Here is a 27975-nt window from a genome sequence, read left to right as displayed (position 1 = left end):
ATGGTGACTTACCTTCATTGCCTGTTGAGGAAACTATCTGTTGCTGCAAAACTGGGTGCTAATTCAGGTAGAGAATTTGGAGTGTATCTTTTTAATTGATATTTGTTTTGATGATGGTAATCTTTCCTGAAACAATGTTCACAACAATAAGAAACACATTTTAAAAATTACAATCTTGTCTGTCATGGTCAAAACCGTGTTTAATAGTGGGATTAAATAGTACAGCAAACAGTGTGTTCCCACCAGCTGATTTCCATATTTCTTTCATCTTGCTTTTGTTACTGACCGTCCGAAAGATGTCCATTGCAATTTTAGCCTTCTTGTTTTACTGTTGTGTACAAAAGGCATTCAAAAAGTTTTGCACAGCCGTCTCTTAATTTTTTTATTTTTTGCAGGAGGAGAATGAAATTTTTTGTGAATATTTGGAACATTTAGCTATACATTGTGCGTACTCAATGTAGCCCCCATCAGCTGTGACAGATCTGGCCCAACGTTCATTCCATGATGTAAATGCACTTTGGTAAAATTGTGGGGATTGACTTTTACACCATCGCTTGACACAGGAAATACGGTCTTTCTCGTTATCAAATGTTTTACGGCGCAGGTGGGTCTTCAGACGACCAAAGAGATAAAAACCAGTCCGAGCCAAGTCCGGATTGTAAGGAGGATGAGGAACAATTTTCCAATCCATTTTCCTGATTTTCTCCTGCGTCATCAGGGCTGTATGGGGTTTGGCATTGTCATGGTGTAGTCTGATGATGTAACCCTGAAGCTGTGGTCTGTTGGTTTTGATGGCATGTCGCAGATTGTCCGATGACAAACAGTAATGGTCCTAGTTAATTGTGGAGCCAGGTGCCAAAAAGTCAATGAAAATGACACCACACTGATCCCAGAAGAAGGAGGCCATCACCTTTCAGCCTGCTGTTCATGCTGTGCTTCTTTAAACCTCTGCAATCATCGCTGGATACTGCGGTGATCCACTGTGTCCTCCCCGTAAACTGGGAGCAACTTCCTGTGAATCGGTGTGGCAGAGTCATTGCCGGTCTTGAAGAGGAACTCCATCACTGACCATTGTAGCAACCTGACATCTACTTCACAGTCCAGTATGGCTCATCTGTAAATAAAAGAAAATACTTTTATATACTAACTTATAGCTAAATGTTGCAAGTATGTTCACAAAATATTTCGTTCTCCTCCTGCAAAAAATAAAAAAATTAGTGACGACTGTGCAAAACGTTTTGAATGCCCTTTGTATCTCTCAACTTCATCAGAAAACTTTCCTTGTAGATGTGTCTACTCTGGACGCACTACCCTTGGCTCTCGGATCAATGGGAACTGATGACTGTGTTTGGTTCCTTCACCCCATCCCCATTACCTACCAACCAACCAACCAAAACACAAACAATGTGTGTTGCATTCCAGTTAAAGATATGTTTTCAGTTTTGTGAAAAACTACTTCTTCATGTAACCGACAGCTAAAAATTTCTTCATGTTTTTTACATAAATTTAAGTGACTTCTGTTGTATGAAGAACTTAATTGTTTAGTGACTAAGCTCCACAAACATACAGTGATCTACTATGACAAAACATTGTTAAAGAAATATGTTATCAGTGCCCGTATTTTCCCCGAGGCTTGCAGCAACATCACTATTAGTGTATCACTGTGTGATCCCAAGATATTTGCAGAGTCTTCTCAGATTCAGTGTAAGAAAGTGTTCTTGACAAATGTGTGTGATTTATTAGGTGTTAATAGTAATTTACATATTGCGCAGATAAAAAGGACAGCAGCAAAACTTCTAACATGTCATATAACAGAAGGTATCCAAAATGTAGACAACTAAAATATTGTCCCAGAAGTAGGCTGTATGTGTCAGAAAGCTAAAAAACTACTGGGAGAGTCAGTCAAATGGAAGATTCATTGATTCTGACAACTCTTTTAATCATGACACAACGGAATTAAAGATATTAGATGGCAGTGGGCATTGAATTATATCAGTTGGCCAGTTGAATATTTGTGATGGACCAGAATTTGTCTGCTCTTTTTGGACATGTCCACAATAACAGATACCAAATATACACATTTTAATGTTATAACTCATATATGCAGTACATTAAAACACCACTGGTACTGTTATAATAAACGTCTAAATATGCTTACTGCTCCATGTTGCTATCCAGTATTGTTGCATTTTCAAATACAATTTAAGTGTTTTATAATTAAACTTTCTTCTGTACTAATTCTTAGTTGTATTCAGGTAGGCCTACAAATACAGCTGTAATAATATAAAGAATAGTTTCACTAGCAGAGATGCTTATTCAGTTTGTAAGAGGGTAAGATACTTCTGTATAAGGCATGGTTGTTGTGGTTTGCAAAAAGCTCATGCTCGTTAGGCAGATGTACTGCAAACCTCCCATACTAATGGGAATGTTATCCATTTTTTTTAAATATATTGTAGCTGAACTTTCATGCATTTGCATTGTAGCATTGATTTTGTTATTTAGTGTGCATTAAAAAGTCACTCTTATTGTTTTGTCTGCACTGTATTTTATTTCAGTGAAAAAGGCCACTGTCTGTGAATGCTGTCAGTTAGCAACATTAAGCTGTACAGCACTTTGCCATCTGAATTAGAAGCTGTACAATAATAGCAGCTTATAGGTAGCTTATATTCACTCTGTATACCATTTGGCATTGTGATTTTGATCCTTTTTTCTCAGGATGTGTAGAAATATATATTTTTTCCGTGAAGTGTTTCACTACTTTTGGCTAATGTACTTTGCATTACGAGTTGATCCATATGAATAACATTCTGATTGCAAACCTGCAAGAGGAACATATCCGTTACCAAAAACAATTTAAGGCAAACCATCTCTGGACTTACATATATATATATATATATAATATGTGTGTGTGGATGTATATGTGTGTGTGTGTGTGCGAGTGTATACCTGTCCTTTTTTCCCCCTAAGGTAAGTCTTTCCGCTCCCGGGATTGGAATGACTCCTTACCCTCTCCCTTAAAACCCACATCCTTTCGTCTTTCCCTCTCCTTCCCCTCTTTCCTGATGAGGCAACAGTTTGTTGCGAAAGCTTGAATTTTGTGTGTGTGTTTGTGTTTGTTTGTGTGTCTATCGACCTGCCAGCGCTTTCGTTCGGTAAGTCACATCATCTTTGTTTTTATATAGGTACTATTGGTCAAAACTAGAAGAAAAGTCCTTGTAAATAAAAGTTCAGAAACCAATGCCTGTAGAGATGTGGGAAATTTTCTCATAATGAATAATGTGTAGCCAGTCATCTTAATGTTGCAGTTCATTGCACGATGAATTACCAGCGCTACTGGAGAATGTTACCCATGCAGGAAGACATTGACCGTGGCTTATGTACAGCAGGGCACCACCCCATTTTCTACAGATCATTTGACAGTATTTTGCTGCAATGTTTCATGAAAAGTGAATTGGTTACATTGTACAGACATTACAGAATCAATGCGTGTAACGTAATCTGAATGGCGCAAGATGTATGCACTGCGAAGAATGGTTGAAGGGTGTGGTAGGATGTGTGGCAACTACATGCAGCACTGCTTGTAGTGCCTACCTTTACATAACAGACAGATGGGAGTGAGAGGACACATTGACCAGTGTCTCAACAGGTGTTGGTTTCCATGTAGTTTTGACCCAGACTACCTCCTGTAGGAATATGTGATAGAAAAATCAAAAAAATCAAAATGTGTTTCTTGTACCTTCCGCAGTTTGCTCATAACATTTATTTGAGGTATTACTAAAACAAAGTGCTGTTTCCTGAAATGAATAATTGCTTTACTGATTCACTCACTTGTACCATCAACAAGAATTTCCAAAATATTTGGCAGTGTGTTGTAACCTGTGCAGGACTTGGTTTTTGATATTTAATTGTAAGTATTCACAAGCTCTGTAATGCTTATATGTCAGCAGATTTTCATTTGTGAACCTTTGCAACTTGGCATTATGATGCCGAAATCCTTAGGAACAATGTACAGCATTTTACCATGAAAAAGCCATGAAGGTAAATTTATATGCCGAGCTTAACAGTGAAATGTTGGACAAAATTTAGGCAAGTAATGTTCACAAAATTTGTGTTCCAGAAATAGTACATGAGAAATGTAATTAATTTTAATGCAGTATATTAGCATATATTTGCTCATGTTCCATTTAGAAATAACCAGGATATAAATTAGAACTCTGAATTGTTGATTTTATAAAATCAGATTAAGCGTAATACTGTAGATGCATTTTGTAAGCCTATTTATGGTGATGGGAGGAATTAAAACGTGTTGGAAGATTGCACACACACACACTTTTGTGTCAAACAGCACTCTAGATATAGAGTTTAGTTTTACTGATAAAATTTACATGTTCTTAATGACATTTTCAGTTCGCAACGGTTCTCCGTGGAGGTGAAAAACTGACACTTCGAGCTGAAGACATTGTGCTAGGTGATGTGGTTGAAGTGAAGTTTGGTGATCGCATTCCAGCAGATATTAGGATTATTGAATCTCGAGGGTTTAAGGTTGATAACTCTTCACTGACAGGAGAGTCGGAACCACAGAGCCGCAGCCCAGAATTTACACATGAAAATCCCCTTGAGACAAAGAATCTTGCATTCTTCTCTACAAATGCTGTTGAAGGTATATAATTAATTGTAAAGATTTGTTCCTGTTGTGAGAATTCGTTTACTTTAAATGTGTACTGTTTCTTAGTGCTCACAGCTGGGGATGTATGAAATTATTGTATGTATGAAATATTTGGTTGGCAATGTAGTTTCAGTTGACAGGGAAATAGGATGTGACTTCATTTAAATTTCTCCATAAGGTATGGAAGGAAATTATCTTTCTGCCATGATGTACAACATTTAAATTATTTAGTTCATGAAAGTTGTAAAAATAATTTCATAGACCTAAGATTTATTTATTTTCAAAGGTACTGCCAAAGGAGTAGTAATAAGCTGTGGTGACAATACAGTAATGGGGCGAATTGCTGGTTTGGCATCGGGATTGGATACTGGTGAAACACCTATTGCTAAGGAAATTCACCACTTCATCCATTTAATCACTGGAGTTGCTGTTTTTCTTGGAGTTACATTTTTCGTCATAGCTTTCATCCTTGGTTATCATTGGCTCGACGCTGTCATATTTCTTATTGGTATGTTTATTATATATTTTTTTATGTTTATCGTAAAGTAGTATGAATGTCGTGTGTAAATGTTTATTTTATTTTTATATTGCTCTGAGAAGTATAGAAGTATAGAAAAAAGTATAGAAAAATAACAGACTTCCATTATGTTGTAAGGAAGTTCATTAGTTACCTGCAGATCATAGTAGTAGATTGTAGTTTATTGAAGATGTGACTCAGTAATTTGCAAAAGAGACTTTTGATTATTCTCAGTCATTTAATGTGACTGTGAAGAGGATAGCAATGAAGTAAAAATCAAATCAGCTTTACTTGGTAGAGAAATCATTTAAAAATTAGTTGTGTTTATCATATAGTTATTTGCAAAGGAGAAAATCAGTGAAAATTTGTAACATTGTTGGTCAGCTTTGAAAATTGTGCATTTGAGCTCACTTGCATAGACATACCTAGAGAGAGAGGGAGAGAAAGAGAGAGAGAGAGAGAGAGAGAGAGAGAGAGAGAATGAATTTGGTTTACTGTGAAGTATTGACATATTTAACTGATAGAAATATGCAAAATGTAATGACTAGCTGTTTTTTCTTGTTAGGTATCATTGTAGCTAATGTACCTGAGGGCCTGCTGGCCACTGTGACAGTGTGTCTGACGCTGACAGCAAAGAGGATGGCCTCAAAGAACTGCTTGGTGAAGAACTTGGAAGCTGTAGAAACTCTTGGTTCCACCTCAACCATATGCTCAGACAAGACTGGAACCTTGACTCAGAATCGTATGACTGTTGCCCATATGTGGTTTGATAACCAGATAATTGAGGCTGATACTACAGAAGACCAGTCAGGTTTGTTAACTATAATTTTGAAATTACTGATCCTACATTACACAAGTTGATGGAAATGTATGTTAGTTCTGTGAAATTTAATAAATTTCATATTTTTTCTTATTACAAAGCACATTTTTCATTTACAAGAACTGTGAGACAAACAAGACAATTTTTTTCCCCAAAAATATGCAGTTTCTTTTCACCCAATTTGTTAATTAAACAAATTGGGGGAATATTGATGTCAGTTTAGTTATGTCAGGGTGTCTACGACCCGGGACAACCGGGAGAACTGGGAATTTTTTCATCCGGGAGAAAACCGGGAAAAACCCAGGAATTTTTTTGAAATCCGGGAATTTTTTCATTGTTTTTGTTCTCAGTTAAATTTTTGTTACTTTGACTGGTAAGAACCAATACTCTAACAAAGGATATTTCTGTATCCTGCTACTGCAGAATAATACTGCAGAATAATACTGCAGCCATAAAACATGAATGAGAGAAAAAACTAAAATAAAACTTAAATTGCAAAGGAAATGCGCCATATACGGCAACAGAACACAGTGCTCATACAAGCGTCTGGCAGCAGCAAAATGTGTCAAAGGCTTTAGGAAGACTATGCAATGCTTCGTAACAACAAATTGCCTTCGATGAGCATGACGTCACAACTGTTAACATTAGATTTGTTTTAGCAGTTACGAGTGGGATCATGCGCATGCGCAGTTGAGTAGTACCTTCTTTCGCTTCTGGCTACAGAAAAAAAAGCAGCTAGGTGCTACTGGGAAAAATTTTACTGGTGCGCCCAAGCTGCCTGATTGCTCAGCAGCCCTGGGTCTAGTAGTGTGGGGGGGGGGGGGCAAATTCATATAAAACTTGTTTCACAAAGCGCCTAGCATCCACCATACGTTGGTCTATCGATCATTCGTATGACTTTGAAACGTGTCCCTGTTGGTTTGTAAACATTGTTGAACACATTCTGAGTTGATTTCTGAATGAATCATAAGTTAATTTGTGAATGCGTGCGTAGTGTACGTGATGTCTCTGTCAGTGGAATCCTCGTCACATCTAGAAATAAACTTTCCTGCAGACAAAGGGGGCTATAAGAACTGAGCAGAGTATAGCCGAACGAAAGAAAGCCAACCACTGTCTGATTATGTGGTTGATAGTGTTTGCAAATGATGAGCGTTGTTACGATTACCAGCGAAAACCATAGATTCAGACTACCAGAGTGCGAATAAAACGACTAACAGGAATAACAGGTAAGAAAGATTACGTATTATCTTCTCAGTGTATCCAAGAAAATGAAATTTTGACGGAAAATTTTTGTCCAGATCGCAATACTAGCAAAGGCCAATTCTACAGTCTCCGGCTAGCAGCCGCTTTAAGGTCTATTCTGGAAGTAGTGCGGAAAACGCGTTGTACGAACACATAACAATGCCTAACTGGAGAATAATCGCGGGATAACTAAACTGGTGATCCTGGCAGAGTTAGTGAAGTTAACCGGCGAATAAGCTTTGACATTGGCAGGAATAGATATGGAATTAGTGGTGACAACATTGTTTGTTAGAATGAGGAAGGAGAAAAAACGGGGACATCACACAAATTATGGAAGAATAAGACGATTCCAAATTTCTATAAAAATTTCGCACTATTAATTTTCGATCTCATGCTTGACAAACTGGATCGTATGAATGAAGTGTAAAACTATTTCCTAACGTAAAGCTTTTTGCTTGTAGTAGGCCTAATAGGCATTTGATATTGGTACTTCGTGAATTATAATCTGCCATGTTATAAAAACGACCATTTCTGCCAAAACGGTCGCGTTTATTTGTCGTGTGTTGCAATTGCTGCAGTATTATAAAGCCCTATTTTGTTTTATCTCACAGACAGTGACAAAATATAGGTAATCAGGTCGAGAAACCACACCAGTCTTGGGCCTATTTGTAATTACAGCTTTTCCAGTATTAGACGACGACATTTCGATTTTTCATGTAGCAAAACGTTTGACGAACTTTGATGAGGTAACAGATCCTTTTACAGAAAGGAAAGCACGCCATGTAAAGCTGTAGCAAGATTAGGCAGAAAAAAAAATCTAGGAGCTAAGGATTGAAGAAATGTGTACTGTCTTGCTTGTCTCTTCTCTTTACTGGCTTTATGTATTCTATACTTAAGTTTATGTCACACAAAGTAGCAAGTTGTTAGCTAATAGGGAATAAAGAGTGCAAATTTTCTGAAGAGTTTTTTCTTAAAAAAAGCGGCTGACTGGAAGCAGGAGAGGCACCATAGGACATTTTAATTTCCGCTGTCCTGAACATAGTTTGATGGCATCCAGCACAAAATATACACGTTTCAATTCCACAGACCGAAATACAGTGACGTGCGATAGAAGAACGCTGTATGAAGAGGTGTGGCGCTGCACTTTGGCACACTTAAGGTCAGATAACATGTCTTAAAATTCCTTGGACACATATGCGTTTTAGACAGGTACGTGCCGAGTAAAACTGTGAGGGACGGGAAAAACCCACCGTGGTACAACAACAAAGTTAGGAAACTACTGCGAAAGCAAAGAGAGCTTCACTCCAAGTTTAAACGCAGCCAAAACCTCTCAGAAAAACAGAAGCTAAACAATGTCAAAGTTAGCGTAAGGAGGGCTATGCGTGAAGCGTTCAGTGAATTCGAAAGTAAAATTCTATGTACCGACTTGACAGAAAATCCTAGGAAGTTCTGGTCTTGCGTTAAATCAGTAAGTGGCTCGAAACAGCATATCCAGACACTCCGGGATGATGATGGCATTGAAGCAGGATGACACGCGTAAAGCTGAAATACTAAACACCTTTTTCCAAAGCTGTTTCACAGAGGAAGACCGCATTGCAGTTCCTTCTCTAAATCCTCGCACAAACGAAAAAATGGCTGACATCGAAATAAGTGTCCAAGGAATAGAAAAGCAACTGGAATCACTCAACAGAGGAAAGTCCACTGGACCTGACGGGATACCAATTCGATTCTACACAGAGTACGCGAAAGAACTTGCCCCCCTTCTAACAGCCGTGTACCCCAAGTCTCTAGAGGAACGGAGGGTTCCAAATGATTGGAAAAGAGCACAGGTAGTCCCAGTCTTCAAGAAGGGTCGTCGAGCAGATGCGCAAAACTGTAGACCTATATCTCTGACGTCGATCTGTTGTAGAATTTTAGAACATGTTTTTTGCTCGAGTATCATGTCGTTTTTGGAAACCCAGAATCTACTATGTAGGAATCAACATGGATTCCGGAAACAGTGATCGTGTGAGACCCAACTCGCTTTATTTGTTCATGAGACCCAGAAAATATTAGATACAGGCTCCCAGGTAGATGCTATTTTTCTTGACTTCCGGAAGGCGTTCGATACAGTTCCGCACTGTCGCCTGATAAACAAAGTAAGAGCCTACGGAATATCAGACCAGCTGTGTGGCTGGATTGAAGAGTTTTTAGCAAACAGAACACAGCATGTTGTTATCAATGGAGAGACGTCTGCATACGTTAAGGTAACCTCTGGCATGCCACAGGGGAGTGTTATGGGACCATTGCTTTTCGCAATATATATAAATGACCTAGTAGATAGTGTCGGAAGTTCCATGCGGCTTTTCGCGGATGATGCTGTAGTATACAGAGAAGTTGCACCATTAGAAAATTGTAGCGAAATGCAGGAAGATCTGCAGCGGATAGGCACTTGGTGCAAGGACTGGCAACTGTCCCTTAACATGGACAAATGTAATGTATTGCGAATACATAGAAAGAAGGATCCTTTATTGTATGATTATATGATAGCGGAACAAACACTGTTAGCAGTTACTTCTGTAAAATATCTGGGAGTATGCGTGCGGAACGATTTGAAGTGGAATGATCATATAAAATTAATTGTTGGTAAGGCGGGTACCAGGTTGAGATTCATTGGGAGAGTGCTTAGAAAATGTAGTCCATCAACAAAGGAGGTGGCTTACAAAACACTCGTTCGACCTATACTTGAGTATTGCTCATCAGTGTGGGATCCGTACCAGATCGGGTTGACGGAGGAGATAGAGAAGATCCAAAGAAGAGTGGCGCGTTTCGTCACAGGGTTATTTGGTAACCGTGATAGCGTTACGGAGATGTTTAATAAACTCAAGTGGCAGACTCTGCAAGAGAGGTGCTCTGCATCGCGGTGTAGCTTGCTCGCCAGTTTTCGAGAGGGTGCGTTTCTGGATGAGGTATCGAATATATTGCTTCCCCCTACTTATACCTCCCGAGGAGATCACGAATGTAAAATTAGAGAGATTAGAGCGCGCACGGAGGCTTTCAGACAGTCGTTCTTCCCGCGAACCGTACGCGACTGGAACAGGAAAGGGAGGTAATGACAGTGGCACGTAAAGTGCCCTCCGCCACACACCGTTGGGTGGCTTGCGGAGTATAAATGTAGATGTAGATGTAGATGTTTTATGTATCAGAGTCTTCAGAAAGATGTGCGCTACTAAATGAACGTATTTTTCAAAATTCGATTTTTTTAAATTTTTTACGGCCTATCTCAGACGCTCGAGGGACGCCACTATCTTCTATTGCCCCGGTTCGGAAATATCGTAGATACGGGTCTGATTCACAGAGCAGTCTGAGTTATAATAGGGAAGCGGGTAGTCTCCATGTGACCCGTGTTTACATTTAGTGATTTTGCTGTTTCCTCTTGGTCTACTTCACTCACGTCAAATGAAAACAAAATTGATTTCTTTGGCTGGTAGCAGTCATGTGAATTAAAATACATTCACATAATGTTGGCGGTGTTAGGACAGTAACCAGCCACAAATTTACTTTAAGTTCCTTTATTCAAAGGCTACGATTACCGGCTTCGAATCGTTGTGATTCATCCTCAGACGGTTTACATGCTTTCTGTATGACGTGGTGTGTTTTTTATAGATTAATTGTCCTAAAATATAAATAATACATAATTATAAACACAGATGCTATGATATATCGTAACATTTGACGATGATGTGTGATACTCAATTGTTTGTAAGCTCTTTGTATGTATCAAAACATTTGGTGCGTGGTAGAAATCATCTCAGTGAAAAATCTTAAGCGTTCAGTGAAAACAATTTATGTGAGCAACAATAAGAATGCAGTGGGAATGCATTTACATCTGCTGGACGAATTTTATGAAAACAAACACTCGAAAGCGACGTTTCACCTAAGTCACATGCAACGAAAATCTGGAACGCAACCATCTGTGTGTGGCGTTTATAATTATGTATTATTTATATTTTAGGACAATTGATGTATAAAAAACACACCACATGTCATAAAGAAAGCATGTAAACCGCCTGAGGATGAATCGCAACGATTCGAAACCAGTAACGGTAGCCTTTGAATAAAGGAACTGAAAGTAAATTTGTGGCTGGTTGCTGTCCTAACACCATCAACATTTGTCTTCAAACAACAGCCACGGTCTCCATCGTGTCATCATATGACAAAATTACATTCACATAATTACGGATGGCTAAAATACGTTATTAGTTTCAGATTTTATTTCCACCTTTCTGACAGTCAAGCATTAATCGCCATGCAGAACAATGAAGTTATTTTTATCGGTTTGCTGAAGAAATTTTCTTTTATTAATCTTTTCCGCTGAGGCAGTCAATATGTTTGAAACAAAGGGTTTAATTTCGAACTATTGGCTAGTTTCATCTCTTCGGAGCATTTCAAGTGTACGTTTTCATCTCCTAGAATGTATGGCATTATGCCATAACAAAGAACCAGACATGAGATAACAAAGTAGTGGTACCCAAGGAAATTTACATCCTGAAACAACCTTGAATAGCTTAATATAAGGTCGATGTCTACTTCACTGGGAATCTGGGACTCATTTAAAAATCAGCTCTTTGATGACGAGCTACTTAGAAGAATTTATAGCCCAGAAGCTCACACTTTTATGTCGTTATTAAAAAATTTACTGGTACATTTGTGTGATATATCTTAAAATGTAATATGTGCATAAAAGCCCAACATTATATGTGAAATCTTAGCTTCTCTTGCAGCGTATTGGCCTTAGAGATCAATATTATATGTGAAAGCTTTGTTTTTCTTGTAGCAACATTATATATATATATTAATTTAAATCATTAACTTTTCCTGTTCGTGTGTTTGCACTACTTAATAGTGATGTTGCTATTGGCTGACTACACCACGTATCCAAAGCTCTGAATATATGCTGATATGCTGTCATTGGCTGGCGAGATGACGTGACCTGAACTATGACGGGCTTACAAATACGCGTCACAATTTCGATTTCAATGCTTCAGAAAGTAACATGTGGTGTTTGGTGGAATTCGAATTTATACTTTCATAATACGAAAATATGCAGCGTACATGTTACTGCACATCAAACATTTTTCCAAAAGGTGTTTCGTTTTCTAAAGCGCCGGGAAATTCTACGCGCATGTATAAAACCATAACCATTCAAAGGAAGTTCCGAGAGAAAATATACTGTCAATTAACAGGGAAAAACGATGTTTCCACCCGGGAGAAAGTGTATTTTTAACCGGGAAATCCGGGAATTTTTTTTCCTTGTCCACGTATACACCCTGTATGTGATGTTCCTTAGATCACTTCTGTGATTATTTCACCAATATGATGAGGAACAAGTCAGATTACAAGATATACACACATAAATAGTGCTAATATTAATATTACTGAAATTTTTTGTTCTACACGTGCAACAATTTTTTTTTTTTTTTTTTTTTTTTTTTTTAAACAGAAACTTGTCCATGGAAAAGGAGGAGTTGTCCAAAAGAAATGATTTTAAGCTAGATTTAAAACTTGATCTGCTACCTGCTAGACACTTTATGTTGTTGGGCAAATGATCAAAGATTTTTGTTGCTGAATAATGTACTCCTTTTTTGAGCAACTGTCAGCTTCAATAACAGATAGAAAAGCTCATTTTTCCCTCTAGTGTTGTACATATGAGCATCACTGTTCTCCGCAAATTGAGATGGATTATTTATAACGAATTTAATTTGCGAATATATGTACTCTGATGGTGTACTTAAAATGCCTAACTCCTTGAATAGGTGCCTACATGATATCCTTGGGTGAACACTACTGATTCTTCTCGCTGTTCTCTTTTGTGCAATCAATACTTTGTCTAAGAGTTATTTTACCCCAGAAATATATTCCATTAGACATTATTGAGTGGGAATATGCAAAGTACGTTAGGAGACTGATTTGTTTATTACCAAGACTAGCGACTATATGAAGAGCGAAAGAAGCTGAACTTAATTTTTTGAGAAGCTCAGTAATATGCTTCTTCCAGTTCAAGTTGTCATCAATTTGAACACCCAAAAATTTGGAGAAATCTACCCTGTTCTTATGCTACATAAACTCTCGGTATGACTCTATTCGGTGTACAGAACTGGATATAGTGAGTTTTTTCAAAATTAAAGGAGAGTCCACTTTCTGAGAACCACTTAATAATTCTATGAAAGACGTCCTTAACTATATCTTCAGCTGCTTTTTCTGGAATGGGATTTGTTATAACACTTGTGTCATCTGTAAAAAGTACTAGTTCTGCTTGCTGAACGTTAAGTTGAGAGGTCATTCACATGAATAAGGAACAGCAGAGGACCCAGAATTGAACCCTATGGGACTTTCTTTGTGATAACTCCCCATTCACTAGAATTTACCACCCTCCCAACATTATTTGTGTTTTTCAGCACAACTTTTTGCTTTCTGTTCGTTAAGTATGATTCAATGTAGCTGTATGTATAGCCTTCAGTTCCATAAAATCTGAGTTTTCTAAAAATGTGACATGATCCACACAGTCAGATGCCTCGGGAAGGTCACAAAAAACACCAACTGCCGATAATTTGTTATTTAGGGCTTGTACTATTTGATGGGTAAATGCGTAGATAGCATTTTCAGTCGAGTAACCCTTCCAGAATCCGAACTGTGACATACTGAGTAAATTATTTTCACTTAAATGTGGGACTACTCTTGGATACATAACTTTTTCTAATATTTTAGAAAATTAAGTCAGAAATGAGACTGGTCTACACTCTTGTCCCCCTTCTTATGAAGAGGTTGGAGAATTGTGTATTTCAATCTGGCTGGAAAAATTCCCTGTGCCAGCAAAGCATCAGATATGTCACTGAAGACTCCACTTACTGAATTAGAACAACACTTCAGAATTCTGTTAGAGACTCCATCAACACCACATGAGCTCTTGTTTTTTAGTATATTTATAATTCCCTTAATTTCAGTGGGGGATGTTGGTGCTATTTCTAAAGTCCTGGGGAATGTCATGTTTAACATTTTTGTGGGACCCTTTAACCCTTTTTTCCTGCTACATTCAGAAAGTGGTTGTTAAAAATACTTGCAACTTGTGAGTTATCACTCAATCATCATTTAGCTTTATTGCTATGGTATGCTGTGCACTGTCAGGCTGCCCCATCCCCCATTTGACTATATTCCATGTAGTTTTAATCTTATTATCCGCGTTATTAATTTCTGTCGGAACACATAAGCTTCTTGACTTCTTAATGACATTCCTTAAAATATTACAGTATCTTTTGTAGTAAGCAAGTAATGTCGGATCCTGACTTGTTCTGGCCTGTCCGTAAATTTCCCTCTTCCTCTTACACAATATCTTAATTCCCTTAGTAATCCATTTCTTGCTTGACTTTGTAATGGCTTGTTTGGATAAAGTTTCAGGAAAGCAACTCTCAAATATTGAGACAAATTTATGGTGGAATAAATTGATTTTGGCATCGGCATCCTTTTCTGTGTATACTTCATCCCATTCTACCTCTTCTAGGCTTCAGCTTTTCATGGCCATTCATAGCCATCCAACCCATACTCAACTGTGCTGCAGGTACTTAGCATAGAAGTAGAACCAAAAATAACTCTATTCACACGTTAGGAAAAGACTTCCAGGGTCATCAAATTATGTTGACAAGTTTTGTTTTCCAGTCGCTGTAGGGCAGTATGCGGACATTATAAACTGGCAGCTGGCCATGAGCATAAACAAACTAGGATTATAAGGGCCATAGGGTATGTCAAGGATCACCAGTCCCTTCTAGTGTTGTTGGGGTCATAGTTGAACTCCATGATGACAGTCTGGGATTAGTCTTTTGACTCATTTCAAAATAAGAAAGTAAAATGATGAGCAAAACACAACACAAAGCATTCGGTAATGGCTACCATGCAGTTGTTTACACAATTGGTAGAGTTGTAAACAAGGTATTCAGGCCAGACCTCTACTGGCATTTGACACAACCACAGTTAAAAACATCTGCCACCTAAAACAGCCAATTTAGTGTCCATATGCACTGCACTTACATGTAGCTCCCAAAACTGTATTTTGTAAAACAATTTTGCAATTGTGTTCCTGGGGTCAGTTGTGTAAAAACTCCAGTATCAATACTGGGAATTCAGTTGTTGCTGGATTTCAGCAACCACAATCAATTTTATCTTCCATGTGGACACACAACCATTTTTTAAAAATGCTTGGATTGTCAGGTTACATCTCTCTAAGAATTTTTGGCTAATGTGATGGAGTGACATCTTGTGCAATGAAGGAGAAGTAGAAATATTAGATCGAGTATGAAGTTTTGTACCTTTAATATTTAACTGTAAAAGATTAGCCATTGTGTTAACTAAATCAGAAACCAGAACAGATGATCTCCAGGTGCAATATTTGACCAGTCTAGCAAAAGCATTTCAGCCCTTAACATGTAAACAGAACAGTGAAAAACAGTTTCCAAAATTTGGTTTTCATCTTTTGGAAGTTTTCATGTGTAAAAATAGTGATTATAGCAATTTTTGGACTTTAGCTGAGAGACAAACATACCACATGTATTGCCTCGTTCTAAGACAACAGTTCCCATGGCCAAGCCGTAAATTGCATTACATGGCATGTATAGTGAACATTCAACTATCCATAACTGATTTTTCACCAATATGTGGTTGCATTCATGGACTTTTTATTTTGCAGATGTGTTCTTACATATATTTTCTTTCCAAATTGGGCTTTGTATGGTGATATGTAATGCAAGTAATCAAAATATCGTTACCTTTTTTTACAAATTATTATAGAATATTAATTTTTTTGAGTTCTTACTGATTACAGTTGGCACCAGAAATGGCCAAGAGCAGGGCAGAAGCAAGCCTTTTTGTAGAACAGTTAAACATTGTGGAAATTGAACTAATGAAGAGATTTCTGTTTTTGCAAACTGCACACATGGATTGTACTGCTCCTGGCTGTTCATGAAGGAGGCAATATTGGACTGTAAAACTATCTAAACTATTAGTTGCAGATTTGATTTAAAGAAAACAAACAAAAATAAAAAAAAATCAACTTAGACAGGAACATTTGATTCATGCTTAAGAGTGAGGGCAGTGCAGCATTACAGAGAAAATTTGGTGACACGAGCAGGTGCTCCGTGTGTCTCTAGAAAATAAATGGTGATGTGACAAGGCATTACACAAATTACCAATTAACTTAAGAAAATATTCCTCAAGCCACATGGAAGAGGCTAGATTTCCCACTACAGCTGTATAGATTATCAGAAATTTATGATGAAAAAACTGCATCAACGTCAATTAAAAAGCAAGATAAACAAGGGTCCTGTGAACATGATTAAAGCTTAGTCACAACTTAGTTCTCTCTGCACTGCACCAACATTAAATGCTGGTTAGTAAAATGTGTTCAGCTAACCAGGTGACTGTGGTTAACTCTGTGTCTTACAAAGGAAAATGTGCCCATTATACATGCACAGTTAACAATAATTGCTGTATGTGGTACTTACAGGCACTTTTCAGTATGTCAGTGAAACATGGGTATTCTTACGGCGCTATGGAGAACAAGGGAAGGAGGCCTGATTTCTTAAAATTTGAAACTGATTTCCTTGTAGAGCTGGTCACCTGTAACGCGATAATTCTATGATGTATTGTTAAGAAGATTTAGAAATCGCCGATGGTTTGAACACAGAATAGTGGCATGCAATGATCTGAGATACACACCGGTGAAAGTTATTTGTTAACTCAATTCACTCTTCATCCCATTTTCAGTTTTAAATTGAATTATAGTTAAACTCTAGTGTCTAATGTCAGTTTGCATGTGCATAATATCCATACTCCTGTTGTTGCATTGACTGAAGTAATGCACTTCATCACATAGGTTTCAAGATCATGATTTGTTTCATAATTTCATTTGAATGGAAGAGGGATTTTTTTTCAATGCTGCATGTCATCACTGAAAAAGGTATTTGCTGACAAGATAAAAATGTGAGGCAGTCCATAAAACCAAGAAATAACTTCTGTTTACTTTCTAATATAGACCGACAGTCACATTAAGATTTCGGGCCACTGGGGTAACATTCCAGAAAATACAGCAAATACATTATTTATAGTAAATAACATTGACTACTGCATGTAATACTTCTATTAGATTAAGAAGAAAGACCCAGAACCATTCAGAAAACAAAAGGTGAAAAAATATTTGGAAGGAGGAGGATGTGAACCTGGTACCATTCACTTCACAGCTCATGGTACGATCAATGAAACTACAGCTTCAACAGAGTAGGAAATTCTCTGAATCGCTATATACCGTGTAAAGATGGAATTTACAAATATTTTTTGATATTTAGCTTTGACAAATTCTAACAAAATGACTCGCTTTTGATAGATCATGATTGTGTGATAGCACTGAAATCCACTGTACCTGTGACTTCAGGAAATCCTTCCAGTACACTGAAACCATCTATCATGGAGTGTAATTCTGCTTGAAAAGGAAACTTTATATATTGTGGAGACATTGCTGCCGTGATTCCCCATACTTCATTGATAATTCTTTGTTCCGTTGTTCTGTGTACATTAGCACTAACACCAATAACCATGCCCTTAATGTTATTAAAAGTCTGTTCATGGATGAGACAGGGTTATTCTGATAAGTAGGAAATTCCACCCTCTCGTTGATTTGACCTAATAATCACCACACTGTTTCTTTTGAAAGTTGAAATCTCTCTTCAAATTTCCTGTCCCCATAATCATCGAAAGAATTTCCCCCTTTCCACAAGTATACTAATATGGTTGTGGTGACAATTTATGTGGTCAAGATGTAAAATTTTTTATCTTCTATGCCATCTAAAATATCAAAAGGTGCTGCCATCTTAAATAAATTTAACTTATTTTAACAATTCCCAGTTCAAGATTAAGGGGCCACCAACCTTGGTCAACTTTGACTGTGTCAAAGTCCTTCGTTTAACCAAGGCTGGTGCATTCGAATTTTATGTTGACAAAGGTTAAATGCCAATGTTACCTTGGTGAACTTTTCATTAACCTTGGTGCAGTTGATCCAAAAACTTTTTCATTGCACGTGTGAGAAGAAGAATTGAAGATATTGATCAAATCATACAGTTTATCAGTTTTTATACTAATTCATTGCATATTCAGGCATTTATCTTCCAGTTATTACAGACTAATTCTAATGTCAATGTATACATAGGTAGAAGTGTCAGTGTGTACCTACTTGATATGATTTGGGGTTCTGTTAATGACAGGGATGATTAACATGTGCAGTTTGAACAACAGGCAGTGGATTTAGTGACAGTGCTTAAGTGCTTGTTAGTGCCATGGTAATAGGGGGTGTGAAATGCTGGCAGCATATAATGCCAGAAAATGGTGGATTAAGTTTCATGCCTACCCTATTTCAAATGTTAGTAGTGTAGTGAGAAGAGAGGAATTATTAACATTAAATTTAAGCTAGTTCCAGGAAGACCCCTCATTGTCTTGAAGAGAAAATACAGCACCTAAAGTATGGACTCAAAAGAAGCAGAATTTCAGCAGTGAGATTAAATTATGCTGAGAGCAGGAGACTCTGAAAAGAAATTCCAGTAAGATAGTCAGAACTGAGCCTTCATACTGGAAATACTTCATCAGAAAACATTTTCATATTGTCTGGGAACATTATTTAGAGTTTGAGGTGACTGAATGATAAAGAGCACTGCTGATTGAGACATGAAGTAAAGGACAGGGATGGAGGGTAAGGAGGAAGGGAGAGGGAGAGGACAAATTGTGGTGCCTCTTAACTCTAACATTTGGTTGTGAAGCTTGAGAAAATAAATGTAACAAAGGTGAACATTCCACAAGAGCTTAAAAACATGGTTCTTTTGACCAAATAATCCTTAACAGTCCATGATAGTTCGAGCACATACAGAACCCTATAGGATTTTTGTGCTGCTCAAATATTGTGTTTTGTCAATGTTTCCATCTTGTTTCGTGACATGGACTGTGAATCTCTCAGGAGCAGTCCCTCCTATGTGGTTGTACAGATCTAGCAAGTGTTATTTAATTATGCTTAATTCAATATTTCAGATAGGTTTTTCACTATACAAAAGTAATACTGTAAAATGTAATTCAAGGGTTTATCTTCTATCTTCAAGTGATATCGGTTCACGTTTGATCCTCAGTCTCCAGTTCCATAGTAATCTATTTGCTGAAGTTAACTCTCGTGTTAATATGACAAAGTAAAGAAATAGTTTCAGATTTTTTCCCTTGCTGGTTTTCACAGATCAGAATTAGGAACTAATTATATTGAGGATGGTCGTCAGATGTATTTTCGGGACATTGTACTTATAATGAGGACAAAATTTATGGAAATTAGGAAAATCCAGTACAATAATTTCTTATATTGTTCGTATGCAAGTAACAAATAAAGTAACATCAATAGGGAAAAATTGGTTATCTCATTTGGGCCATATAGAGACAGTGTAAGTAAGTGGACTTGATGTACCCACTTCATGGGACTTTGTTGTATCCAAGCAGTTAAGCAAGTAGTACAGAAACACAGTTGGCTAACAAAACCAAACATTTGATGTACCCACTTCATGGGACTTTTTTGTATCCAAGCAATTAAACAAGTAGTACAGAAACATAATTGGCTAACGAAACCAAAAATTTCTAGCCATTAACATGTTAGGTTTATCATTTGTTATTAGTAGCATATCGTATATGCTACCTGTACACTATTTCTGCAATGTATATGTTGTCATTGGGTCTGATTTGAATACAATTCTGCACAAAATGTGTTACTTACACATATACTAAAAGAGAAAAAAACGGTTTGTGCTTTAATTTGTGAGGCATTGTTTAAAGCCTCAGTCTTTTCACTGGTTTAATGCTGACCTCTGTTTTCATCACTCATAGGTACTTCACCTACTATCATCCATCTTTTTTAATGTTGTTGTAATCTTTATCTACCCTTACCATTTTTCCATTTAGGTGCTTCTTCTAGCAAAAACTTAACTGTTACCGGCTGCTGATGCAGATGTCCTATTAACCTGTCACTTTTTCTCTTTCCTCACATATTCTTTGTAGTGCTTCTTCATTTCTCACATGGTCTATCTGCTTAATTTGTGAGGTAGTAATGAAGCATTTATACAGAACTGGGAGTGTACTGTACTGCTAAGCGTCATGCAGTGCCTTGGGTACCTCTTTGTTTCACTTTGTAATATGTCTTGTGAGTGATGAATAGTACATGCTCTTCAAATTCTAATTTACTTAAATATTTAAATTTGTTCTGCAATGGATAACTCTACATAGGAAAATGGAAATACTGTTAGCTTCATTTTTGCGAAGAGTTTAATTAGTGCCACTATATATAAATACCTGTTGAACAGTATGAGTAACTTGTGTGTTGCAGTGGCATTTAAAATGAAGTAATACAAAATATGATCTGTACTTTTGTTGTTATTCTTACACTGTGAATTGTCAGACATTCTCCATTATTACGCAACAGGACATGTTAGAAGCCTGTAAATTACTTTAAACTAAAAAGCCTGTGTCTCTGAAAACCATGTTGTTGTTTTTTGTACTCTTTAGTAGTATGTGCAGGTAGTGCATCTATAAGCTTATTGAATAATTTATTTCAGGTGTGCAGTATGATCGAACAAGCCCAGGATTTAAGGCATTGGCGAGAATAGCAACACTTTGTAACAGAGCTGAATTCAAGCCCGGTCAGGATGGAGTACCAATCTTGAAAAGGTTAATATAATTGTAATTAAGCACTACAAATGTGTATTTTTTGTTTAGGGCCCAAATATTGAAAAACAGTGTTATTGCATACGGATTCACTATTGTTTTTGCCATTTCCTTCTCTTTCAGTGTCTTTATTACTTTAGCATTTCATTCAGATGTATTTATCTGTGTTTCAAATTACTTAAGTTATATGGTATGCTGTATGTTTGAGTAATTTTTTGGAGATATATTAAAGTAGTGACGTCCCTTCAAATCTGGTTCTAAGCTACAAGGTAAGTCAATTGTCACCAGCAATCCTTAGACTTTGTTTTGCTTAACATAGTGTTAGTCAGTAGTGGACTTCACTAGTGTGAAGTCACTTGACACAGGTTACGTTGTTTGTTTATATCTAAGAAACAGTGAATATAACAGCATGTATGTTTGTGGAACACTTTCCGAACATCCAACCTTCATCTTAACCAAGTATTCACAAATGAAATTTAAGATTTGAAGAGTCTGGGTTGGTACTGACATAAGGGTTGAAACTGACAGATTTTGGACTTCAAGCATAAATACTTCTGAAACAAATAAAACTAATATATTAGTTTTTCTTTCAGAGCAAGGGTATTGAGCAGTAGTAATAGAATTTTTGCTCTTTGTTACTATTTGCTGTAAAAAATCAGAAATTAAAAAAAAAAAAAAAAAAAAACTGCTAACGTCAACTTCACCACGCCAGGGGGTGGATATGACTGATTATCTGTTATGTGATAATTGTGGATTGTTTATGACTAGGGTGATTTTTTATTGTTCTCAAACCTTTATAAATAAATGGAAAAGAAATTTACAATAATTATTAAATTTTAATAGTAATCTCAGAGGAAGATACAGAGAAAATTTAAGGACAGAACTATGTTATCAAAATATGCTTTATGAAATTCCAAATAAACACGCACAAAAAATGTGTTCACTGTATATTGAACCCCAATAAGTCAATTTCAATAGGAAAATCCCTCTTTCTTCCAACTATTTGGTTGGAAAAATTTTACATCTGAACCCTCTATTGTGTGTATATCATCAATTACAGGCCACACAAAACGAGACTCATTTCTATGAAGGAATGTAAGAAATAGCTGTATGTGGCTTTTCATAGGTATTTTACCCACATAGTGTTTAACTGTTTTCTTGGAACAGGAATGCAAAGAGATACCTCTGTTATATCTCGGATATCCATGACAAAAAGTGTTAATCCCCAGTTTGCTCAGTCGAGAAGTACCGTCAGTACATCAGTAAGTCCTCTTCTTCTTCAACACTAAAAACTGGCTGACCATGTTTTGTTTTATCATGACAGCCAAGAGTCCTATTTATGTGTTTTTTTTTTTTTTGGGATTTTTACATTCAGCTAGTCTTCATAATATTTATCTTTCAATTCATAATTTCTGTGAGACACAGTTCGGAAGTATCCCAGGTATATTTCTTCAGTTCACTCAGTTTACATTTGTATACATGTTGAATTTTTGCACCGACAAATTATGATCTTTGCAGTATGATGAAAGAAACACAAGTATGGCCTGAGTGAAAAATTCGTAAGTTAACATACAGACACCTGCAATGACGACTTCTTCACTAATCATTAGACTATTATAGACAATTGTTGCTGCATCCACCATACCACATTGTTGCTGCATTCATTAGATCACACTATTGCCACATTCACGAATGCTTGTTGATAAAGGAACCACTCGAGGAAAGACACTCAATTTCACCCCAGGTTTCTCAGCTGGTCAACTTCACCTTGATTTCCACCAAGAATTTGCACATTCTATTTGGCGTCTATAAAATATGTACATGTAATAGATCAACTGATGTTACTGCTCTAGTTTTTGCTATGGAGGGTCAGTGCATAACATATATTAGGTCTAGATACAAGAGTTGTTTTATGTCAGTCACATTTTAGCTCATTCAAGAAGTTTAAAAAGTTAGCCTCTTTGAAAACAACAGTTTTCAGATTCAGAATACTGCACAGGTAGCCAATGCCACAAGTTAAGAACTTTCGAATAGAAAATATAATAACTGAAATAAAAGAATGTTTATCATCGTGTATAGCTATTTAACATAAAATGCTTTTTGAACTTCTTGGTCAACTTCACTTCAGCAGTCAACTTCACCCCATATGATGTTAGTGGAACTTCGTCAGTCAGTCAGGTAGGTCAGCGTCCGTTACTACAGAAGAGGGTCTTAATATTGCTGTGCAGTGTTTTGTTCAATCACTGAGTAAATCTCAAAGAAAGCATTCAATGAAAGTTGGAATAGAAAGAACAAGCCTGTGAAGACTTCAGAAAAGGCTGAAATTGAGATCACGTAGACCTACTTTACTTCAAGGCCTAAATGAATGTGATCCAGATGGGTGTATGGAAGAATGGAATTCTGCAAATTGTACACAATCCAACATGGTGCCCCTCTCAAGTTTTACAAAAGCATTCTTTGTGTGTGACAAAGTGACTCTCAAAATGAATGGCAATGTGAACAGGCACAACTGTGCGAACTGGGATTCTATGAATACACATGTGGCTGTAGAGACAGAGTTAAACTCTTGTGGCATGAATGTATGGGCAGGGATTTTCAGTGATGAGCTAATTGGGCCTTGTATCTTTTTAATGGCACTGTCAGTTCTGTAAATGGCCTAGACTTGCTTCAAGAAGTATCGTTAGAACCAGAAAATATTCCAGATTTTGAACATCTGCAGCTAGTTAAGGAAAAAATGAGATGTCAACAAGATAGGGCACCCCCCACTTTATGGAATTGTGATGAGAGACTTTCTAAATGAAAACTTTGAGGAATGGAGTGGCAGATTGGATGCTATTGAAGGTTCCCAAATATCACACCCATAGATTCAGGGATGCACTAAGAAATGAGGTTTATTCCCCCAAAATGTGTGATATTGAGTGTTTGAAAGAATAAACCAATTAGAATTAGAAAACTTATTGTCTCAGAAGATTGGGAATAAAATTTGTAAATCAGTGTCAAGAAGATGCAATGTTTGCTTAAAACAGCATGGAAACTACTTTGAGCATCTTGTGTAGGTTCATTGACCTCAACATGTATTTCTGTGTTGACAAAAAATTTGTATTTTCGTAAGTTTAGTATTGCACCAAATGCATTTTTGACAACTGACTTACAGCATCCCTGTATGTGATTTGAGTAGTAATGAAAGAACATGCATAGTACATTATGGCATAAAAAGATAATGGAGCCAAACACAGAACACTGTCACATTATAGAATGGTATGAAATATATGATAATGAGAGTTTTTCCTCAAGTTTGAGCCAAATCTATACTTAGAGCCTTCAAGAAGCAAGGTAGTCTTTAAATTAATTATACTGAAGAATAATTCAGCAGTGCCACCACGTCATCATTAGACTTCATCAGTGTTATGAGAAATTCCGAACTGAAAGAGAAATTGGACAAAAAGATCCCTGTCGCCAAAACTAATCCCAGCAGCCCCAGCGGGAAGAGTTTTGAGATCCATAAATTTTGAAAGGAAGTAAGAAAATGAATTTTTTGAAAGAACATATGGCAAAAGTAATAATGACACCTGATGGAGTTACTCCTGTGCAAAATTGCAGAATGGTCTTAAAAGTCGCGTATTAAATCTAGCTGAAAAGGTACTGGGATTGAATAAGGTAGAACAGAGGCAGTCATGGATAACAGATGGATGAGATACTGGATTTAATAAAGGAAAAAAAAAGTTGGTATGTTGAAAGAGAACAGCAAAAGTGTAGGTCGGAAACAAAATTATGTGAATAAAAAAAAATGAAGGAAGGGAAGATTTCATTAAGAAGATGCAGGTACTGCACACAGACTCTAGGAAGCATGGAATAAGGATCATAGTGACAAAAGATAAAAAAAAGTAATTGTATAATGATGACTGCAAATAAGGTGAGAAGTTGGATACAATTCTCAGAGAAATTTAGGTGGTGTCGACAAGCAATCATATCAGTTGAAAATGAGGATACAGTGCAAGAAGAGAGTTGATACTTATTTCTGAAATTCAGAAAGTTTATTAAGACCTTGGAAGAAAAAAAGAAGTGCCCTAGTATTGATGGAATACCAGTAGACATATTATGGACATGAAGCCAAAGGGTGGAGCAAGTTTGTGAATTAAATGTATGTAAACATATTTTGAAACAAATGTAATTGTTATTGTTAAGAAGAAAGCAAGAAAAGATAGGTGTGAAAATTGCCTGTCAGTCAGTCTAACATTGTATGTGTGAAGAATACAAAATTATAGAAGATGAAATCATATTTGGAGAAGACCAGTTTGGTTATAGTTGAAGTAGGGGCACTCAAGAAATAATTTTAGCAATATAGTTAATTACAGAGGGAGGATTTAGGAAAAACAAGGAAACATGCATTCCATTTGTAAGTATGAAGAAGACTTTTTAAAATGTGGAATGGAATAAAATATTTTCCATTCATATACATTTGGTATAAGCTAAAGGAATAGAAAGATAATCTTATGAGCCATGGGGGCAGACTGGTGGAATGGTACAAGAGCCCAAAATTTGGACGGATGTAAGGCAGGATTGTTCAGATGCACGATTGATACTTAATTTAAATTTGTGTACTTAAGAGACATGAGGGAAGTAAGGGATTATATTGATGTGGGAGTTTTTTTGTCTCTTGACAGTAAATCAGCAAGATGGCATAGTCATGGTCACTGATGGGTGACAGGAACTGATATGGTGCATAGTGAACATGAGCTAGCTGGTCGCTCTAGTTTGTATGTAAACAAATGAAAAATAAGGCCAAGGGGCACACAACAGATAGACTTTCTGGATGTCTAAATGCTAAACTTGGAAGAGACATTCGTGAAGAGCTAGATGAATGTTGGTATCTTGAAAGTAGATGATAATAAAGGAGAATACTGTTGCAGCATGTATTGCAAAAGGACTTTCTGCTAAAAGAAACAGATGCTACCCTAAAAAAAAAAAAATAAAATAAAAAAAAAAATGGAAAGCTATGTTTAGAAAACAACTCTAAATGAGTGTGAAACAGGGACAGTGGGGAAGACAGAAATGAGATGATTAGACACCTTTGAAATGTACTCTATAGTACAGGAGCCTGTTGAGGATCAGATGGATTGATAAAATAGGGAATGAAGATGTTCTGCAGTTAGTCCATGAGAAAAAATATCCCATAAAGAACCAAATGAATTGAAGAGAAGAAATAGGTGGTTACATATTAAGACTGCACTAATTGCAGAAAATGATCTTAGAGAGGTTGTGGAAGGAAATTATTGCAGGTGCAGGACTAGGTATAAATATATTTAGAAGATTGTTGACAATATTGGATGCATAAAAAATATAAGTATATATAGCAGACAGTTGACAATATAGGATACATAATTTGTGCTGGAATAAAGTGAAAATTTGGCAAAGTATAGGAATGGGGTATTGCTTAAAACCAAGCTTAGACTTGCATAAAAAGTTCTCGGTTTACTTGCCGCGTCAAATTTGGATAAAATCCCAAGCTTTCGATGACTACCTCCGCCATCTTCGTCAGGGGTAAAACTGACTGTCGTGGACCGGTGAGGCTTCCGCTTTTATAAGCAGTGGACGGCTTCTCATTGGCTGGATGACGTCACGGTGAAACCGATGCGTACTGATGTGGCGGCCTCTATATCCATAGATTTTGTTTGCGCGCTTTATCCAGCGTTGCTTGCAGCGCCATCCATCGCAACAGGCGGAGAACTGCGAGGAATGTAAGAAGTCTCCCTCTGCGCTCTTTCTATATCAATTGCGCGCTTCCATGCATTGCTGAGTGCATAACCGGAATCTCTGTTGAAATTATTTTCACAGAGTCTAATTTCAACTGCTTCCCTGATGACAGAGTCCCAATAGTTTGAAGCGTGAGCAAGTAGTCTTGTTTCATCGAATAAAATCTTATGTTTATTTAACAAACTGTGCTCAGCCACCACTGATTTTTCTAGATACCTGTATTTCAGGTGACGCTGATGTTCCACACTGCGATCGGCGACAGTTCTTATAGACTGGCCCACATAACTTTTGCTACACTCGCAAGGAATGCTGTAAATTCCCGGTACTCTCAGGCCAAGATTATCTTTCACGGGTCGCAGCATTTCCTTAATCTTCCTGGGTGGCCGGAAGACTGGTCTGATTCCTTGCCGGTTCAGGACTCTGCCGATCTTGCTGGTCGTTGCACCGCAGAATGGTAGCCGCACGATGTGTTGGTCCTCTTGATCTGTTCGAACAGCGTCCTTTCTTGGTTTCTTCGACAGAGTAGATCTGATATCACGATCAGAATAACCATTTTTTATGAATACCGTCGTCAGATGGTTAATCTCGGAGCCGAGATGATCCTTGTCCGAAATAGTCCTTGCTCTGTGTACCAAGGTGTTCAACATAGCTCTCTTCTGAGCTGGGTGGTGAAAACTACGCGCGTTTAGATATAAATCTGTATGCGTCGGTTTTCTGTGCACAGAATGTCCGAGACGTCCATCTGATTTTCGCTCCACCAGTACATCTAAGAAGGGTAACTTTCCATCCTTCTCCACCTCCACTGTAAATCTTATGTTCTGATGTATACCATTCAAATGTTCAACAAACTGCTGCAGTGCCTCGTTGCCATGTGGCCAGATTAAAAATGTATCGTCAACATACCTGAAGAAGCAGGATGGACGTAAGGGAGCACTGTTCAACGCTCGTTCTTCTAAATCCTCCATGAAGAAGTTAGCTATGACGCATACAGATTTATATCTAAACGCGCGTAGTTTTCACCACCCAGCTCAGAAGAGAGCTATGTTGAACACCTTGGTACACAGAGCAAGGACTATTTCGGACAAGGATCATCTCGGCTCCGAGATTAACCATCTGACGACGGTATTCATAAAAAATGGTTATTCTGATCGTGATATCAGATCTACTCTGTCGAAGAAACCAAGAAAGGACGCTGTTCGAACAGATCAAGAGGAC

The 27975-nt window shown here is 37.2% G+C and overlaps 1 protein-coding gene across 8 annotated transcripts in view; it reads left to right on the top strand.

Annotated features, from left to right (window-relative positions):
- The window catches only part of LOC126257182 (sodium/potassium-transporting ATPase subunit alpha), a 603371-nt gene that overhangs the window by 519803 nt on the left and 55593 nt on the right, over positions 1–27975 (top strand). For all 8 annotated transcript variants that reach the window (XM_049955547.1, XM_049955549.1, XM_049955545.1 and 5 more), the window contains 4 exons: positions 4408–4660; positions 4953–5174; positions 5749–5994; positions 20898–21009. In XM_049955547.1, the coding sequence (XP_049811504.1) occupies positions 4408–4660; positions 4953–5174; positions 5749–5994; positions 20898–21009 (833 nt within the window). The remainder of the gene's footprint in view (positions 1–4407; positions 4661–4952; positions 5175–5748; positions 5995–20897; positions 21010–27975) is intronic.

Source organism: Schistocerca nitens, chromosome 1 (genome assembly GCF_023898315.1).
Source record: "Schistocerca nitens isolate TAMUIC-IGC-003100 chromosome 1, iqSchNite1.1, whole genome shotgun sequence".
Classification (NCBI taxonomy): domain Eukaryota; kingdom Metazoa; phylum Arthropoda; class Insecta; order Orthoptera; family Acrididae; genus Schistocerca; species Schistocerca nitens.
This window is presented reverse-complemented; position numbering and strand designations above follow the sequence as displayed.